Below are 20,762 nucleotides of genomic sequence, written 5' to 3' on the forward strand. Positions count from 1 at the left end.
GATGAAGAAAGTATAACCTGAATCTTGATGGACCAAAGAATAAATGAAAATAGTCAAAAATTCAAGGGCCAGTTTGCAAATAGTAAATTTTAGTAAATGCAACAAATTTAAATATATCCTTCTTGCAACCTTACCTTTTATACTGTTCTTTTTTTTTTTGTCTATTATTATTATTATCATCGATACCGTTATTATTATAATATTTTTATTATAATTATTATTGTTATAATTAGTATTAGTATTATTTTGATTATTAAAATTATTATTATTATTATTATTAATGTTATTATCATTGTCCTTATTGTCAATGTTACGACAATAATAATAATATTAGGGCAGATTATAGGCCTAACAAAAATAATCCTAAAAAATTTTTAGTAATCTAACAAAAATGACTCTAGATAATTTGATATGAATATATTTTTTTACATTAATTTTAGATAAAAAATTAGTTTTGACATATAATTAAAAACTTAAAATGCAATTAATAAAAAAATTTTATCTATAAGAAGAATTATTAATGAGATCTAATTTAGATATAATAAGAAATAAATCATATAAATAGAAATTTTACATAATAGGTAGAATTAGATGCAAAATTAACAATGTTTTTTAATTAATTTTTTTAATTTATTCAATAATAATAATAATAATAATAATAATAATAATAATAATAATAATATAAATAATAATAATATATTTGTCTAACTTTATTTACAATATTTCTATGTATGTTAGTCATTCTATTCATAATTATATTATTAAATAAGTCAAAAAAATTATATTATTAATAATTATTGCAAAATATTTAACAAAAAAATATTAAACTTTTAAACAGGCATTGAATATTTTTAATTCAGTATATTTTTTAGGAAAAATTTTTAAATACCATAAATAATAGTACGGTATCATTTTCCACCACTAATATAGAATCTGTGAGCTTACTTTGTAAGTGCAGTTAGATTGTGTTTTCTTTGAGTTTTGGCCTTATCTATGCAATGTGAAATGTCAAATAACCAGACAAGTTCACAAAATTTAAAAATACTCTTCATTCATTTGGCTTTCAGAACACCAGATTCGACACTACTCTTTTTACCAAGCTCACTGCCACCTCAGCTACTCTCATCCTCGTGTATGTTGATAACATCCTAATCACTGGCTCCTCGGACTCTGAAATTCCGAACCGGATGAAGCAATTACACTCTATCTTCTCTCTCAAAGACCTTGGTGAGATGAGCTATTTTTTGGGCATTGAAGTGGTGAGAGACCATGATGCTGAAATTCACCTTTCACAAACCAAATATGTCACAAACCTTCTCCACAAGGTTGGAATGCCCAATGCAAAACCGATGCCTACTCCCATGACCTCTGGTTTAAAACTCTTAGCCCATGGAGGGGAACCCTTCTCTAAGTCGGCTCTATATCGGTCTCTTGTTGGAGGGCTCCAATATGCTACAATCACACGTCCTGATATTTTCTACGCCGTCAACAAGGTCTCTCAATTGATGCATTGTCCTCTTGAAACCCATTGGAAGGCCGTAAAGCGAATTTTACGCTATCTTGCTGGGACAGTCCACCATGGTCTTCGCTTTCAAAAATCGAAAGATTGTAGGCTCTATGGTTTTTGTGACTCGGACTGGGGAAGTGATGTGGATGACAGAAAATCAACCAGTGGATTTTGTGTGTACTTAGGACCAAATCTTGTCTCTTGGTCCAGCCAAAAGCAACCAGTAGTTTTCAAGAGTTCAACGAAAGCAGAGTACCGAAGTCTTGCTGCAGGGCTCACAGAAATCATATAGATCCAAAATCTCCTTGCTGAGATGCATGTTGTATGCACAGCCATACCAAGTCTGTACTGTGACAGCCAAAGTGCAGTCCTACTAGCTGCCAACCCTGTGCTGTACAACAAGAGAAAACACTTTGAGTTGAACCTCCATTTTGTTCGAGACTATGTCACCCAAAAGAAGATCACCATGCAGCATATCCCAGCTCAGGACCAGATTGCTGACACAATGACCAAGCCCTTCTCAGCACCACAGTTTGTGCAGCTCAGAACCAAACTCCGGGTGGCTGTAAAAAACCAAGATAGCAAACCCATGAAGTAGCAAGGTTGATGTAAGTGCAGTTAGAGAAATATGAAAGCTGACTCAGCATCCAAAACAGAAAGGCAGTTAGAGATTAGAAGAGTGTAGAAACTTGTTGTTTGTAACTAACTCTCCAGCTCATCAAAGCTGTGTATAAGTACTCTGCAATGTAAAGAACCCGTGTGTGATTTTTCAATGTGAAAAGATTTCAGATCTAATAATTCCTCATTCCCATTCTTCTTCTACTCGCTTCTCTCTCTGTTTCTTCAACAGTTTCTGATTCCTTACATGGTATCAGAGCTGTATGATCCATGGAACCTGAATCCAATCCTATCAAAAGCCATGAAAGAACCGCTTCAAGAACTCTAATGAGTTTCTTCAACCAGAATACGTTCGCTGCGTTCTCGTCAATCAAGCTTAACGAGCATAATTTCAAAGCCTGGAGGAAGCAGGCCCTAGCATGCATCAAAATGAACAAGTTACAAAATCACTTAGATCCACAAAAAATTCTGTTAAAACTCAACTCGAAAATTGGATCTGCATCAGAGACTCCATCATACACTGATTGGGAGACACAGAATCAATGCCTAGTGGCTTGGCTCATGTCATCTATGGAAGCAACATTCATCAATCGTGTGGTTGAATTTGAATTTGCTTACCAAATCTGGAATGCACTTGAAGATTATTTTGCTGCGCGTGTGAAGTCAAAGATCAAGCAGTTGAAGGCACAGCTGAAGATGCTCAAGAAGCATAGCTCCTCAGTCTCAGAATACATGGCAAAAATTAATCAGGTTGCTGATTCTCTCAACGCGCTTGGAGCACCACTGTCCACGGAGGACTACATTGAGGCAACGCTCGGAGGACTAAGTGAAGAGTACAGTACCTTCATCACAGTAACTAATGGAAGAATAGATCAGTTGTCCAAAAGTGAATTCGAATCTCAGCTACAAACACAGGAAGAATTGCTTGAAAGATTTAGGAAAGTAGATCTTGGATCTGTTCAAGCAAATCTAACGCAAAAAAGTGATGCACCTAAGAACAACTCCTACAACTTCAACAATAATTCCAACAATTTCAGAAGAGGCTTTAGAGGTGGACGTACCAGAGGGTTCAGAAGCGGAGGCGGGAGATCCTCATGGTGGCAAGGTAATCGGCCTCAGTGCCAAATGTGTGGGAAGATAGGACACATTGCGTTGCAATGCTACCATCGCTTTGACTAGAGCAACACTAATTCATAACTCCAACCTCTCAATGCTGCACCTACTCCTTCCATGGCATTCCACAACGGCGGACAAGTGCAACATCACACGCCACAATCTAGCCCTCAACAGCCTGCTGCTCCAAGTCCTCAGGCCTACCTTGCCTTGCCCTCTGTAGTGCCCGAAGCCAGCTGGTATCCGGACTCTAGAGCTTCACACAATATTACCTTCGACCAGAGTAACCTCAACACAGGATCAGAATATGATGGATCACAACAGGTATATGGTGGTAATGGCCAAGGTATGAAAATTACACATATTGAAAATTCTATATTGCATGCATCTCTATCAAAACAGACCATTTAGACTGCAAAACCTGCTCCATGTTCCCAACATTTCAAAAAATTTAATAAGCATAGCTAAGTTTGCCCTGGATAATTGTGTTTTCTTTGAGTTTTGGCCTTATCTATGCAATGTGAAATGTCAAATCACTACTAGAAAACTAGTTATTACAGACGGATATTTCCGACGGATTTTATCCCACAGAAATACAGACGGAATTTCAGAGGAATTTTTTGTCGGAAAACAAAAAAAATGAATTAGCTTAAATTACAGACAAAAAAGAGAATCCGTCGAAAAATTAATTTTTTTTCGTGAAAAATGGTTACAGACAGAAAATCTGTCTATAGTTAAATGAACAAAATGCTACATTTTATTAAATTATTATAGACGAAAAATCCGTCTGTAATTTAAAATTTTCCGTCGAAAATATTAGAATAAAGATTTGACCAAACGAGCTCTTCCTCATTTCCCGTGTCTCTTTCCCGCACCTCCACGCCCATCCCCTCCAAATGCTCTATCGGTAGCGCGTCTCAGCCTTCCACCGTCGTCTTACCTTGCGCCACCGTCGCACCGAACCTCCATTGCACTGAACTTCCATCGATGCAAAACTCTGTCACACCCTTTCCCGGCTCTTCTCTGTGTGTTGTTCGTTCCCTTTCGAACCCTAATATGCATTTCTCCGCCACCGTCTTCATCGCCTCCGTCCTCATCCTCTTCACCTTCTCCTGCGTTCACTCTTTCTACCTTTCCGGCGTTGCCCCTTGAGATTTTCAAACCGTACGTCTTCCATTTTTCTATCTCTTTCTGAGATTCGCGTTCTCCTTTCTCTTATTCGAATTTATGCGCTACTTGTTTCATTAATTTCTTGATCAAAGATATTCTCACAGAAATCACAAGTGCATTTCTCGCTCGTGTGTTGCTTAGTTGATGTATTTTTCTCTTCGATCTCGCCTCAGCCGTGCAGGTAACCCTAATCAGAAGGAGGTGCTGTGAGGTTTTTGTTGTATTTTGTTGATGTATTTTGTTGTTGCTATGAGGTTTTTTCTAATTTTCATACAGTATGGATAACATTGTAGTAAAGAGTACTAATACTTTGGGTTATATATATAATAATGCTTTTTCTGTCATTGAAACATGAAATAGTAGCAGCAGGAGATAACAATTACAATGGTCCATACTTTTGTTTGAATTTTGAAGAAATTTGATGGTGCATGCAGTAGCTGGGATTGATAAACCCTAGGATTGTGATTTAATTGGAGGTCAGTTTTTTCTTCTTCAAGCTCTTAATGATTTACAATCATAGTTATTATTTGTTTATTTATTTATTGTTTGATTATTTCTGGATTTTTTTTAGAATTTTAAGATTTAGTAATTAATTTTTTTACTTCTTGTTCATTCTGGGTATGGGTGCAGTGGAGACGAGATGTTGCTTTCGCGGGCTATGAGGTCGCAGTACAAATGGATGTTTCTGCTGAAAAGATGATATTTGGTGTGGTTGGGATTGATCCTGAAAGAAGAGCAGAGCTAATCAAGATTGGATAAATCTTTTTTATGTCACTTAAGCCTAACCTAACACTTTCACATGCTCTTAATTTATGTCTGAACATGCTTTTCATGAATATTTTTGTTGATGGTAGATGAGTTTATTGATAATAAGGTACTTGTGTCTTTAACATACAGAATGAGTTATTTTTCTATGAAGACTTTGAAAATATAGATCAATTTGATGCATTGAGTTAAGATTTTTTATGTCAACCTTGGTGTTAAGGACATTTTCTTTTCTGGCATGCTAGTTATAAACTTATAATTAATAATAAATAAAATATTCCTTGAATGCTTATCTGTTTTAAATAGCTTTCTTCTTGCAAATGTTGTAAGGGACTAAATTAGATGGTAAATACTCAATGTTGCTTAATAATGCAAGTTGAATGTTTACATTTATTTCCCATTTATTATCAACAGCTTGCATCATCTCTTGGTCCACGCTTCTATTCTAATATTTTTAAATGCAAGCAAATATCAGAAACGGGCGCTCAACAAGTACTGGCCGCTTTCTTTAATTGGTTTTTATTTCCTTTTGGTTACATCAAGAGTAAAGTTAAAGCATATTTTTGATAGGTTTGTAAATGTAAGATGGCTTTTATTCTCAATAGTTTTGAACATTTTTTATCTAGAGTACAGGATACATAAAGGAGTTTGAAACTTTTTTTTCTGTGGAACACTTGAAACCTTATGAGTACGAGCTAACAAAGTGATACTTTTGCAGATGCTACTGGATACACAAGCTGTTAAGACAATCCTTCTTGAAATTCCAGATGTAGTATGTTTTTTTTCTGTTGATGGTGCCAGATGTAGTATGTGTAGCTTGGTTTATTTGATTTTTTACGTATAACTCTGAAGTCTTTTCATAAAATGTTTAGATTCAATAAATTTACAACTGCTCCTCGTTTGCAAGATTTTCTGGACTACGTGTTGATCCCAACTTCGTGGAAATACCTGCTCAACTCCTAGAAAATTGGTAAGCACTACTCTTTTTTTAAAGGAGATGAAGACTTTGATTGCGGCAATGTCTTTGCCAAAGAGCTTAAGAATGCAGGCTTAGTTGTTGAGAGAGTTATTGGCAATTCAGATGAGTTCTTCAAGGTTACAACAATTTCTTCTCAAATTTCTTAATTCTTCATATATATATTGTGGCAGAATATCATTATTTTATTTTCTTTTTTTGTCCTCTGTTATTTTCTTTTAACGATAAAGAACAGCGCAGGTATATGTCATCCTACATGTGGATTTTGTTATTGGCATTGTAAATTGATTCCATTTGTCTAAGCTTTTCCTCTGAACTTACATTGCACCTGGTTTTATTTGATTCATGAAGCGGAAAATTTTACTCTCATTGTTTTAAATCAAGGCATATAGTAGTTTATATGATTTAACATTAAATTCCTTTATTTTTATTATAGCATGATCATTTTTTCATTGCCACTGCAGGCAAAAATTGTTGCAAGCACGTGAAAAGCATAAGGAAGAGCAAGTGATTGCTTTGAAGCACTATATGCAAAGTGGAATGGTTAGTTTTTACAAGATTGCTTTTTTATGTTGATGTGGCTCATATTCTTAGATTATTTTGTTGATGTCAAGGTCCTTTTCTTCTCACACTTCTAGGCTGTCATTTACAGGCACAGGCAATGAAAGAGCAAGCTCAACTGAGGGAGGAAATGGCATACCAATACAAGCTTGGTAACTTTGAGGAGAGAATCCCAAATTAAACTATTTGAGGCTCTTTGGTTGGTTTTAATGATTCTGCTTGTTTATTTGTAATTTTGTCACTATAGGCTGCTGCTGCAATCCAGAGAAGGTTGGATCCTGATGCTGCTTTATAGTTAGATATAACTTTCATGAAAAAATTTTGAGAAAAGAGCTTTCTGATCAAAGAATTTGGTGACAGTTTCATGGTGATCATTCCTTCATGACAAACATCAATGTAGATTATGAATTGTTATGGTTATCAGGTATGAGATATGCCTGGGAGGTGGGGATGGATTTTATTTGTTCTGAAAGTTTAGTTAAATGCTAACTGGGAGATATATGTATATTTTGAGGAAGATGGAGAATATTACTCTCTTGCCTTAGATTGTTGTTGTCTTGTTGAAAGAGTGATGGTCCCCATGTGCATCCAACTAATATGTTCTACCTCTTCTTTTGATTGAGATTTTGTAAAGATTCTTTTGGTTAGAATTTTAGTAAAAGTGCATTTTCATATAGGAATATTTGCAAAAGTGTATAAGGAGTTCACTTGAACTTGCATGCTATTATTCTCAATTTTTGTATTTTTTATTGATCTTGCAGGAGCGCCATCTTAGAGATATGAATAAGCAACTTAGACTCAAGGTTTTGAAATATAACATACACCAAATATTTCAGCATAGGAATTATTATTGCAACAATTTTAGCTACGGAGGATACATGCCTCTTGTCATATTTGTTTAATTAATTTAATTAATGAACACATTTTTAAATTAATTTATTTTATTAAAAAATTAAACTTCAATTTTCAGCTTGAGGCAGAAGGGTTCAATCTAAAAGCTATGAAAAGCTTGTGGAGTTTAACTTTAGCTGCTACAAACAGCAACTTTACCTTTCAGCCTTCTCAAACCAATAACCCTATGGATTGCCAACCTAAGCCTTTCTTGCAAATAGGGTAAATGAAATTTCCAATTTAATTTTAGTGATGTGTTCATAGAAATAATTAATTAATGACCTGATTAAGGTATTAACACTCAAATATTAATTAATGATTTTTTCTTGAACTGAAACTTGAGTCAAGTATTATACTACTGGTGTCAATTATTTTATAAAAACAATTTAAAAGAGAAGTCGCGCCCCTTGATCTTAGTGCAATAACCAAATTAAAAGTTTATCTATTTAGCTTTATCTAATGTTGCTTTCTTAGTTTCTTTCAATAGGTCTCTTTCACACTATCATGCGCATATGATGAGAAACCTTGAATTTGATGTTAATTTGAACGGAGTCATAGTAGTTTTCATTCTTATTTTATTTTATTTTCTCCCTCAACGCCAAAATTATTTTTCAGTCTGAAGAATTGTTGGTGGAGCTACTGCAAAATCTCGCAGACATAAATATTACATTCCAAGGTTGAAGGTAATTTAGCTTCTTTTTTTTGAATTAATTTTATTTTTCTGTATAATAAAAAATAGTTTAAAGACTAAGGTTTAGGAAGTTCACTTTGATTGCTGCATTTTATATTACAGATTAACAATCATCAGCACAATGTTGATGAGTAAACACAAACCTTCATCCAAGGAATGGAAACATTTTCATGATCTAGCAGGTACATTTTATTTGCCATTGAACACCTTTAACTATTTCCTTTATTATTCCTGACTGCTGAACAACATACTCTGTAAAATCATTGTTCAATAATGTTATGTAGCATTTACTACTTATGCTCTATAACATTAAGCCATGCCCACCTGAGTGGATCAAATAAATGATCCAACATTTTCTAAGTTGCAAGTTGTTTGACCTATCTTTTTAGCCCTTCTCTGAATCATTTAATATGCTTACAGCAGAATACTAAGCTTCTTTTATATATATATATATATACTATTGTGTGTCTGTTGCGGGTGATGTAATAGTTACTGTATCAGGGGATTGTGTATGAAATACTTTAATTGTATAATAAACTCGTGTTGATTCCTTTTGGCAGATATGGGATGTTTTATCAAATGAAGAGGTTGTGGACATCATGGCATCTTCTCTACGCCCTTCTGTGGCTCGATCACTGGTGGAGTCAGCTGTTAAAGCATGGAGGATGAAGTTCCCTTTGTGCAAGGTTGATGATTGTGCTGCAGTTTGCCTTTTCGTTGATTTAAATTCGGACTCGGATTTGGCATCGACCGCAGATGACTCAACACTAGAGCCACCAATTGACCAATCCGAGCAGTCTTCTCTCCTTAGCGAGAAGGGAACTGGCGTGGATGCTAAAGAACAACAACAATAGCTTAACTTTTGTACCATGTTTCTTCCCAAGCCTTGCTGGTTTTATTGAGAAAGTTGGGAGAATTATGCTGCAACAGTAAAAATGGGTCATTGTTTTGATGATTTTTATTTTTTGGTAGCTTTTCTGCCAATATTCTTTTTATTATTTATCTTTTCCCTTTCCTTCAACAGCATACGAGGAGGGGAAAGAATGGCTTCAGTATGTGTATTATATCTGGAGGAAAAAGGGTATTGGGCTTATTTTTTGGTTGCATTAGTTGCATTCTATGATGTAGTTTTATCCTTAGATGGTGAGGGAGGATGGAGTGTTCGTTATAGAAGGTTTGAACTTTACTATGTTGCTTGTTGCTGTTCAACTTTGGATATATGCTATTATTTATAGGATTCAAATTTGCTATAGGGAGGACTCTTCTTCTGAATTGGGGATTGATACAATAAAGGCATCTCAGACAAAGCGACAGCATGATGCAAAGACAGTTCAAGAAGCATTTGCCACGAACAAAAAGGTTCAAATATTTCTGATTCTAGTTCTTGTGATATCTTCAATGTTCATTATTTTATATTAATATGAAGTATTCCCTACCTCCTATTTTCTTCTTCTCTTGTCTAAGGTTCTGGATTCTCAAAGTCAAGGGCACAATCATATATCACAAAAGTGATATCATCATCTACATCCATGAATTCTACTATTTCACCATCTGCTGTTCCCTAAATTAAAAGTAATTTGAGGCCATTGCCACTAAGAGTAGTTGCCATGAGCAAAGTATTGGTAAGTACCTTCTGTAGATATGCTCTTAACACACACACACAGAGACGTATAAATGGTGGGGATGGACAACTATCCTGTCATAATAGATTAATTCTACATGTGTCTGAGTTATTTATGAAAATCTTAGATATTATTGTTTGGTGGTAAACATATATTTATATGCATATGCAACTACAACTTTGCTGTACTCAAGTTCTACACTCCTGCAACTTATGGGTTCTACGGTACTCCGATTGATAATGATATTGCCGTGAAAGTTTTATTTGTTGCTGGTTGTGATTTTTAGGATTTAGTAAGTTCTGAAAGCATTCTCAAGATATGCCTTAGTTGAGATAAATAAATTTAGAGCTATAGTAATTTCAGCATTCAAGTATCTACTCTATTAGTATCTTATGAGAAGGAAGTTGAGTGAGAAACTGCAAAACCTGCTGACATGAAGGAGAAGGGTGCTGACCCTTATGATCTAAAGCAGCAGGTATCTAATTTCAATTTATCTATTTATGCAAAAATAATATGTGATTGTTTTTAAATATAGTTATTATTAGATTGAAGTTTTTAAATTGTACATCTTACTGGATTGTGCTGACTTTTTTAAATATAGTTATGCAAGCATCTCTCTCTCTCTTGTAGTTCTATTTTAAAGTTCTGTTTTTGTTATCCTCCTTAACTTTTTCTTAATCCTATAAAACATTGCTAGGCTTCTAAAATCTGTCCATGTCCTATTTTTTGACACCAGGGAACTGCATATGCTCAATCCAATGCAAACAAATCAAAGAAGAAGAAGTAGATGAACAAATACTTTTAAGTTTCAGCCACACAAGAGTCTACCATGGAGTGAAGAATCATGTAACTCAGATTAGATTGGAGAGTTTAAACTTTAAAGAGAGCATGAGGAAATAGTTTTAAATTTTAGGTTGAAAGTCTTGTCCTTCTCTGTTGTAGTTTAAAAGAAATTTTGGGGTATCTTTTTATTGAGACAGTGAGAAATTGGATAATGGTGTTGAAAAATAACATCCATTTTTATAGGTATCATGTAATGAATATTATATTTATCTATGTAATTTTTTGCTTTCTTTTTTTCAATGTACAGTGTGTTTGATTGAGTAAATTTAGAAAACAAATCTAAAATATTTATTTTGCAATAGAAAATTTAAAATAAATTATTTTACCTTACTGACGGATTTACAGACGAATTTTCTGTTTGTATTCAGAGTGTGGGATGATTTTTCAAGGTTCAAATTATAGACAAAAAATCAGTCGAAAAATCTGTCTGTATTTACAGACAAAAAATCCGTCAAAAATTTGTCTGTAATTACCGACGGAAAATCTGTCGAAAAATCTGTCTGTAATTACAGACGAAAAATTCGTCGAAAAATCTGTCTGTAATTACAGACAGAAAATCCGTCGAAAAATCCGTCTGTAATTACGGAAGGAAAATCCGTTGGAAAGTTCGACGCCTAAGGGAAATGGATGGAGAATTTATAGAGGGAAAATCCGTCGGTAATTGGTAAAAATTTGTCGGTAATTTTTCGACGGAAAAAAATCCGTCGGTAAATAATTTCTGACGAGGCTTTTATAGAAGGACAAAATTCGTCGGTAATTTCGTCAGTAACCAAAAATCTGTCTGTAATATAGACCAAATCTGTCTGTATTAAGCAATTTTCTAGTTGTGGATAACCAGACAGGTGCTACTACAAGGACTCCTTAAGGATGGCCTCTACAAATTTGAAGGAATTTCAGTCAACACAAGTTCTAATACTCCACACACCACCTCACTGCCTCTTCATACACCTATCAGTGCAAACACCTTGACTCAAACACCTCCCTCAACCATAAAACCTAATAAAACAAATACACATACCTGTGTAGCCTCATAATCTGCACCCTATGCCACTGCTGCTCTTGTTCCTACTGCTGTCCGCATGGCTCCTGTTTCTGCAGCAACCACATATGGGAATAACAGTGAATGTCACACCTCTATAGGAAATGTATATGCAAACATTACATGTAAAAATAGTACCCAAACTATGCAGCTATGGCATTGAAAGTTTGGTCACTCCGGTGACAAAATAGTTAGTCTTGTCATGAAAGAATGTAATATCCCTCATGAATCAACAAATAAAGAAAATTCTATTCCTACTTTGTGTCATGCATGATGCATCAGTTACCTCACCCTGAGTCCCTCACATTCTACAAACCTCTAGAACTTGTGTTCTCAGATATTTGGGGTCCAGCCCCTGTTTACAGCAGACTAGGCCACAGATACTACATCTGCTTTATTGATGCGAGTACTAGGTATACCTGCACTTATTTGTTGGAATTAAAGGGGCAAGCCTTTGACGCGTTTGTGAAGTTTAAAGCACTCATTGAAAACAAAACAGGCTTAAAGATTAAATCCATCCAAACAGATAATGCAAAGGAATATGTCTCAAATGCATTCACAGCCTACCTTGCTTCTAATAGAATCCATCACAGACTAATATGTCCCTACTCCCATCAACAAAACGGGACCATTGAAAGAAAACATCACCACTGATGGTTTCAGTGGCTAAGAGAAGGGGGGTTGAATCTTAGCCCCCTTTTCGATGCTAACACTTGCTGACCTTCAGAGAAGAGAAAAATTACAAAACAGAAAACATTGAAGGAGAAGAGAAAAACTGTTAGCTCAGGTAGCTCTGAGAACTCTGTGCCTTGCACTCTCAAATTTTCTCCTTGCTTCAAACAGTGGTTGTTCCCCCTTTTTAAAGAAGAGGAAAGCCTCCACACTTGAAGCCAAAACCGAACCAACTTTCTTCCTCCTTCAACAAACACAGAACCGGTTCGGCCACACAGAGAGAGAAGAGATAACCATGCATTAACCAACATGCAATTACCTCTAGTCCTTTCTTGATCATCACCCTTTATCAATCTGGGCTCTCCATCCTTGGCTTGCTCTCCAAGATGGATTTCTGGCCCTTGATGCTTCATGATGATAATGACTTCATCTGCTTCAATCTCTGCCTTCAACCATCACTTCGCCACTCTAGCTACTCCCTGTGGTGGTTGAGCAGAACCAAAGACAAGCCATGCTTCAAGAATCTCCCTCTTGGCCGAATCTTCAACGTCCCTTTTTGAGCATGAAAGGCTCAAGATTACCTCACCAAATCTAGCCACATTTGGTGAAAATCTCAGCCACAGCTCACTTTTATTTTAGTGTGTTTTCTTGCCATCATTAGCTTGATGGTCTTGATGCATGCAGCCTCTTCCTTTTCTTGGTTGAAGAACATTTCTTCCATTGTTTTCTGGACAAGGACCGAAGAAAGAAGAGGAAAGAGATGAGAGAGAATTAAAGAATCTGAAGAAAAGCAATGTAGAGTGGTTAAAGCACATTAATTTGAGAATAGCTTGGTTTTACTTCCCTTAGAGTGGCGTGCATAGTCATAATAGCCATCAAATCAATCTTCTCTCTCTTTCTTATGTTTCCAATGCATTAAATCAAATTTGAATTCCATCCAAAGTGAAAAAAGGAATCCGTTGGAGGCAAGCAACCAAATTCAATGAGTTCGATTTTTCATCAATGTGCCCCAATTCCATTTTTTTCTTTCGGACCATGCATGCTCAACAAATTGGGCTTGTGACATTATTTAAATTTCTGGCCCAATAGTAACATTTGCTTTCCTGATGAAATTTGGAACATGCACAAAGCAAATGGAAAGCATGTAATACACTTGGGCTTATAGCATTAAAACTTATTCTCGGCCCAATATAACTAGCTTTAATCACAAACTCATTTGGACACTCAAAGCTGAACCAATAATGCAACAGTTGGGCTTTGTTAATTCTCTTTTGTTTCGGCCCAACAAAAATCTGCACAACAAAATTATTAAATAAGCAAATATGAATTAAGATCAAATTAATAATTTTGTAATTTAATATTTTAATAATGTTTATTCATCATCAAAATCTAATAAGAGTTTTCCAAACTCATCAATCTCCCCCTTGATGACAAACATTATTAAAATTGAAATGGAAAGAAATTTTGAGATTGAGTGAAGAGTACTCCCTTTGAATTTGATTTTCTCCCCTTTCTAAATGTCACATGGCTCCCCCTTAATGTATGCTATTTTACCAAGGGAAGCACTAACCTGTAACATTTAAAATCAAGCTTCAAGTAACAATGTTATTTAGCAAATTTTATGATGCTAAATACTTGATTTATGAGCAGTTTTAATTGATAATCAAAACTCATTTGATATCATAAACTGATTTACTGCTCAAACTACAAAAAGTGTCCAAATATTTTTCAAACATTTTCCTGTTTAGGATATCAGAGCAAAACAACATGATGAAAAATATTTGAAGAACAAAACAAGACAGTTTTGATATTTTGCACAAATTAAAGGAACTGCCAAAAATAAATTTTCAATCCAACAAGTTTATCAATGATGAATCAACAGCCAGGCATCAAAATAAATCAAACATCATTATAAACCAAATGCCAAATAGACTAATCATGATAAATAAATGCAGTTCAAACAGCAATGACCATATTAAAACAAATGCAATAACAACATGCATTCTTTGAACAAGGGTGATCATGAATTTTCAAAATTAAAAATTTCAACCCCTGTGGTTCCCCTGTTTTTCCAGCCCCTGTTTCGTTCCAATTTCAATTTTGGAACCTAAATTTCCTCCCCCTTTTGTCATCATGGGGGCATCTTCAAACAGAATGAATATAGCAGGGAAGATATGCAAAAGATAACCAATATCCAAAATAACCGAGTGTTTAACAGAGTATCACAAGACAAAAGTAACCATACAATCAATCAAGAGTTCAGACTAGAACCAAATAACACCAGAATTCACATAAAACATCAGATAGATTGTACTCCTGATTCAGAATCAGCATTCTTGTCACCAGCTCCTTCTCCCTTTATGAGTGAAACCTTATTCTCAACATCTTCATTTGTTATATCAACTTTAAAAAATTCAAAGATGCAGGTGAGAAACATTCCATATGGAAGATTAGGCCTTTTTGAACTTTTGACAGATTTCCACATGTGCCTTATTGGTGGACGAAATTGTGATCCTTAATTGATGATTCTTTGGCATGTGCCAAAAAGAAATCTAACTCAGCACTTTCTTTTTACAACTCCGTTCAACTAACCAGCAAGTGTACTGGGTCGTCCAAGTAATAAACCTTACGCGAGTAAGGGTCGATCCCACAGAGATTGTTGGTATGAAGCAAGCTATGGTCACCTTGTAAATCTCAGTCAGGCAAATTAAATTGGTTTATGGTTTCGAAAATTAATAATAAGAAGAAATAATAAAAGGGATAGAATACTTATGCAGATTCATTGGTGGGAATTTCAGATAAGCGAATGGAGATGCTGTATGGCTCAAGGACGCCTGCTCTCCTACTGCTTCAACTCAATCCTTCTTATTCCTTTCCATGGCAAGCTGTGTATAGGGGTTCACCGTTCGACGATGGCTACTTTCTATCCTCTCGAGAAAATGGTCCTCTGCGGCTGTCACTCGCATGGCTAATCGTCTGGAGGCATCACCTGGCCGAAGGCTACATCCCATCCTCGCAGTGAAAACTACGCTCACGCGCTCTGTCACAGCACGGCTAATCACTGGTTGGTTCCCGCGCCTACTGGAATAGAATCCCTTGATTCTTTTGCGTTTGTCATCACGCCCAGCACTTGCAAGTCTGAAGCACGTCACAGTCATTCATTACCGGAATCCTACTCGGAATACCACAGACAAGGTTAAACTTTCCGGACTCCCAGGATCCTACTCGGAATACCACAGACAAGGTGAGACTTTCCGGATCCTCATGAATGCCGCCATCTATCTAGCTTATACCACGAAGATTCTGTTGGGGAGTCTAAGAGATACACATTCAAGCTCTGTTGCATGTAGAACGGAAGTGGTTGTCAATCACGCGCGTTCATAAGTGAGAATGATAATGAGGGTCATATAATCATCACATTCATCATGTTCTTGGGTACGAATGAATATCTTGGAATAAGAATAAGAGAGAATTGAATGAAAGAAAATAGAATTGCATTAATACTTGAGGTACAGCAGAGCTCCACACCCTTAATCTATGGTGTGCAGAAACTCCACTGTTGAAAATACATAAGTAAAAGGTTCAAGCATGGCCGAATGGCCAGCCCCCTAAAACGTGATCAATAGCCTCTTAGGATGAGGAATAAAACAAAACTGAGACCAAAGATATCTAATACATTAGTAAATCATCCTATTTATAATAAACTAGCTTCTAGGGTTTACATGAGTAAGTAATTGATGCATAAATCCACTTCCGGGGCCCACTTGGTGTATGCTTGGGCTGAGCTTGATCAATCCACGAGCTGAGGCTCCTCTTGGAGTTGAACTCCGAGTTATGACGTGTTTTGGGCGTTCAACTCCGGATCATGACGTTTTTCTGGCGTTTAACTCCAGACAGCAGCATGAACTTGGCGTTCAACGCCAAGTTACGTCGTCAATTTCCGAATAAAGTATGACCTAGTATATATTTCTGGAAAGCTCTGGATGTCTACTTTCCAACGCCGTTGAGAGCGCGCCAATTGGAGTTCTGTAGCTCTAGAAAATCCATTTCGAGTGCAGGGAGTTCAGATTCCAACAGCATCAGCAGTCCTTTTGTCAGCCTTTTTCAGAGTTTTGCTCAAATCCCTCAATTTCAGTCAGAATTTACCTGAAATCACAGAAAAACACACAAACTCATAGTAAAGTCCAGAAATGTGAATTTAACATAAAAACTAATGAAAACATCCCTAAAAGTAGCCTAAACTTACTAAAAACTACCTAAAAACAATGCCAAAAAGCGTATAAATTATCCGCTCATCACAACACCAAACTTAAATTGTTGCTTGTACCCAAGCAACTGAAAATCAAATAGGATAAAAAGAAGAGAATATACTATAAATTCCAGAATATCAATGAATATTAATTATAATTAGATGAGCGGGACTTGTAGCTTTTTGCTTCTGAACAGTTTTGGCATCTCACTTTTTCCTTTGAAGTTTAGAATGATTGGCTTCTCTAGGAACTTAGAATTTCGGATAGTGTTATTGATTCTCCTAGTTAAGTATGTTGATTCTTGAACACAGCTACTTATGAGTCTTGGCCGTGGCCCTAAGCACTTTGTTTTCCAGTATTACCACCGGATACATAAATGCCACAGACACATAACTGGGTGAACCTTTTCAGATTGTGACTCAGCTTTGCTAGAGACCCCAGTTAGTGGTGTCCAGAGCTCTTAAGCACACTCTTTTGCTTTGGATCACGACTTTAACCACTCAGTCTCAAGCTTTTCACTTGGACCTTCATGACACAAGCATATGGTTAGGGACAGCTTGATTTAGCCGCTTAGGCCTGGATTTAATTTCCTTGGGCCCTCCTATCCATTGATGCTCAAAGCCTTGGATCCTTTTTACCCTTGCCTTTTGGTTTTAAGGGTTCGTGGCTTTTTCTATTGCTCCTTCTCTCTTTTTTTTTTTTTTTTGCTTCAAGAATCAATTTCATGATTTTTCAGATCATCAATAACATTTCTCTTTGTTCATCATTCTTTCAAGAGCCAACAGTTTTAACATTCATAAACAACAAGATCAAAAGACATATGCACTGTTCAAGCATTCATTCAGAAAACAAAAAGTATTGTCACCACATCAATATAATTAAACTAAATTCAAGAGCTATTTTCGAAATTTATGTACTTCTTGTTCTTTTGAATTAAAACATTTTTCATTTAAGAGAAGTGAAGGATTAATGGATTTTATTCATAGCTTTAAGGCATGGTTACATACTAATGATCATGAAATAAAGACACAAAACATAGATAAACATAACATTTAAAAACCGAAAACAGAAAGAAGTAAAGAACAAGGAATGAATCCACCTCTAGTGGCGTCTTCTTCTTGAAGGACCAATGATGTTTTTTAGCTCTTCTATGTCCCTTCCTTGCCTTTGTTGCTCCTCCCTCATTGCTCTTTGATCTTCTCTTATTTCTTGGAGAATGATGGAGTGCTCATGATGTTCCACCCTTAATTGTTCCACATTGTGGCTCAAACCTTCTATGGAAGTGTTGAGTTGCTCCCAATAGTTGTTTGGAGGAAAGTGCATCCCTTGAGGCATCTCAGGGATTTTTTGATGATGAGTTTCCTCATGCACCTCTTGAGAACCGTGAGGGGCTTCTCTTGCTTGCTCCATCCTCTTCTTGGTGATGGGCTTATCCTCCTCAATGGAGATGTCTCCTTCTATGATAACTCCAGCTGAGTAACATAGATGGCAAATAAGGTGAGGAAAAGCTAGCCGTGCCATAGGTGAAGGCTTGTCGGCTATTTTGTAGATTTCATTGGAGATGACCTCATGAACTTCTACTTCCTCTCCAATCATGATGCCATGAATCATGATGGCCCAATCCACAGTGACTTCAGATCGGTTGCTAGTAGGAATGATGGAGCGTTGAATAAACTCCAACCATCCTCTAGCTATAGGCTTGAGGTCCAGTCTTCTTAGTTGGACTGGCTTGCCTTTGGAGTCTCTCTTCCATTGAGCTCCTTCCACACAAATGTCCATAAGGACTTGGTCCAACCTTTGATCAAAGTTGACCCTTCTAGTGTAGGGGCGTTCATCACCTTGTATCATGGGCAAGTGGAATGCCAACCTTACATTTTCCGGACTGAAATCCAAGTATTTCCCCCGAACCATTGTGAGATAATTCTTTGGACTCGGGTTCATACCTTGATCATGGTTCCTAGTGATCCATGCATTGGCATAGAACTCTTGAACCATTAAGATTCCGACTTGTTGCATGGGGTTGGTTAAGACTTCCCAACATCTTCTTCGGACTTCATGTCAGATCTCCGGATACTCATTTTTCTTGAGCTTGAAAGGGACCTCAGGGATCACTTTTTTCTTTGCCACAACATCATAGAAGTGGTCTTGATGGCTCTTGGAGATGAATCTTTCCGTCTCCCATGACTCAGAGGTGGAAGCTTTTGTCTTCCCTTTTCCTTTTCTAGAGGATACTCCGGCCTTAGGTGCCATTGGTAATGGAAAAACAAAAAAAAAGCTTATGCTTTTACCACACTAAACTTAAAATATTGCTCGCCCTCGAGCAATAAAAGAAAGAAGAGAAGAAGAAGAAGAAGAAAATATGGTAGAGAGGGAGAGGGGTAGGTTCAGCTTAGGTGAAGAAGAAGGGGTTTGTGTTGTGTGAAAATGAAGTAGAAAGGAAGGGTATTTATAGGGAGAGGGAGGAGGTATGTTCGGCCATTTGGGTGGGAATGGGAGGGAAATTGGTTTGAATTTTTTGAAGGTAGGTGGGGTTTATGGGGAAGAGTGGATGGATGTGAGTGGTGAATGGGGTAATTGGGAAGAGGAATTGAGGTGATTGGTGAAAGGTGTTGGGAAGTGTGACATGGGGAAGAGTGAATTTGGATTAGGAGAGTGTGATTAGGATTAAAAGGTAAGGTGGGAATATGTTAGGTGGGGATCCTGTGGGATCCACAGATCCTGAGGTGATCCTGTGGGGTCCACAGATCCTGAGGTGTCAAGGAATTCCATCCCTGCACCAAATAGGCATGTAAAATGCCTTGGTGCATCATTCTGGCGTTTAAACGCCCATTGGTGCACATTCTGGGCGTTCAACGCCCATGTAAAGCATGTTTCTGGCGTTGAACGCCAGTTTCATGCTTGTTATTGGCGTTCAGCGCCAGTTTTTCCTCTCTGGGCACATTCCTGGCGTTCAGCGCCAGAATGTTGCTTGTTTCTGGCGTTCAGCGCCAGAATGGTGCTCTGTTCTGGCGTTGAGCGCCAGCCAGATGCATCTTACTGGCGTTGAACGCCAGCCTGTGCGTCCTCCAGGGTGTGAATTTTTTCTTCTGCTGTTTTTGATTCTGTTTTTAATTTTTATGATTTTTTCGTGACTCCTCATGATCATGTACCTAATAAAACACAAAATAACAATAAAATAGAATAAAATAAAATTAGATAAATAAAATTGGGTTGCCTCCCAACAAGCGCTTCTTTAATGTCAATAGCTTGACAATGGCTCTCATGGAGTCACAAGGTGATCAGGTCAATGTTGTATAGTTGTCCACACCAAACTTAGAGTTTGGATATGGGATCTTAACACCAAACTTAGAGTTTGGTTGTGGCCTCACAACACCCAACTTAGAGTTTGACTGTGGGGGCTCTTCTTGACTCTGAACTGAGAGAAGCTCTTCATGCTTACTCTCTTCTGTCACAGAGGGATGGCCTTGTGCCTTAAACACAAGGTACTCCCCATTCAATTGAAGGACTAATTCTCCTCTGTTGACATCTATCACAGCTCCTGCTGTGGCTAGGAAAGGTCTTCCAAGGATGATGCAGTTATCCTCTTCCTTCCTAGTGTCTAAGATTATGAAATCAGCAGGGATGTAAAGGCCTTCAACCTTTACTAACACGTCCTCTACTATTCCATAAGCTTGTCTCAATGACTTGTCTGCCAGTTGTAATGAGAACAAGGCAGGTTGTACCTCAATGATCCCCAACTTCTCCATTACAGAGAGTGGCATAAGATTTATCCCTGACCCCAGGTCACACAGAGCTTTTTCAAAGATCATGGTGCCTATGGTACAGGGTATTAAGAACTTGCCAGGATCTCGTTTCTTTTGAGGTAGAATTTTCTGAATCCAAGTATCCAGTTCATTAATGAGCAAGGGAGGTTCACTTTCCCAAGTCTCATTACCAAATAACTTGGCATTCAGCTTCATGATAGCTCCTAAGTATTGAGCAACTTGCTCTCCAGTTACATCTTCATCCTCTTCAGAGGAAGAATAGTCTTCAGAGCTCATGAAT

General features: G+C 36.9%; 1 protein-coding gene across 1 annotated transcript; it reads left to right on the plus strand.

The window, feature by feature from the left end:
- The first annotated feature begins 1,187 nt into the window (after window positions 1-1,187).
- LOC130980556 (uncharacterized mitochondrial protein AtMg00810-like) lies at window positions 1,188-1,799 on the plus strand. The gene has a single exon (XM_057904219.1). The coding sequence runs from the start codon at window positions 1,188-1,190 to the stop codon at window positions 1,797-1,799; it is 612 nt and encodes a 203-aa protein (XP_057760202.1).
- The last annotated feature ends 18,963 nt before the right edge of the window (window positions 1,800-20,762 follow it).

This window comes from Arachis stenosperma, chromosome 5 (genome assembly GCF_014773155.1).
Source record: "Arachis stenosperma cultivar V10309 chromosome 5, arast.V10309.gnm1.PFL2, whole genome shotgun sequence".
In the NCBI taxonomy this organism is placed as follows: Eukaryota; Viridiplantae; Streptophyta; class Magnoliopsida; order Fabales; family Fabaceae; genus Arachis; species Arachis stenosperma.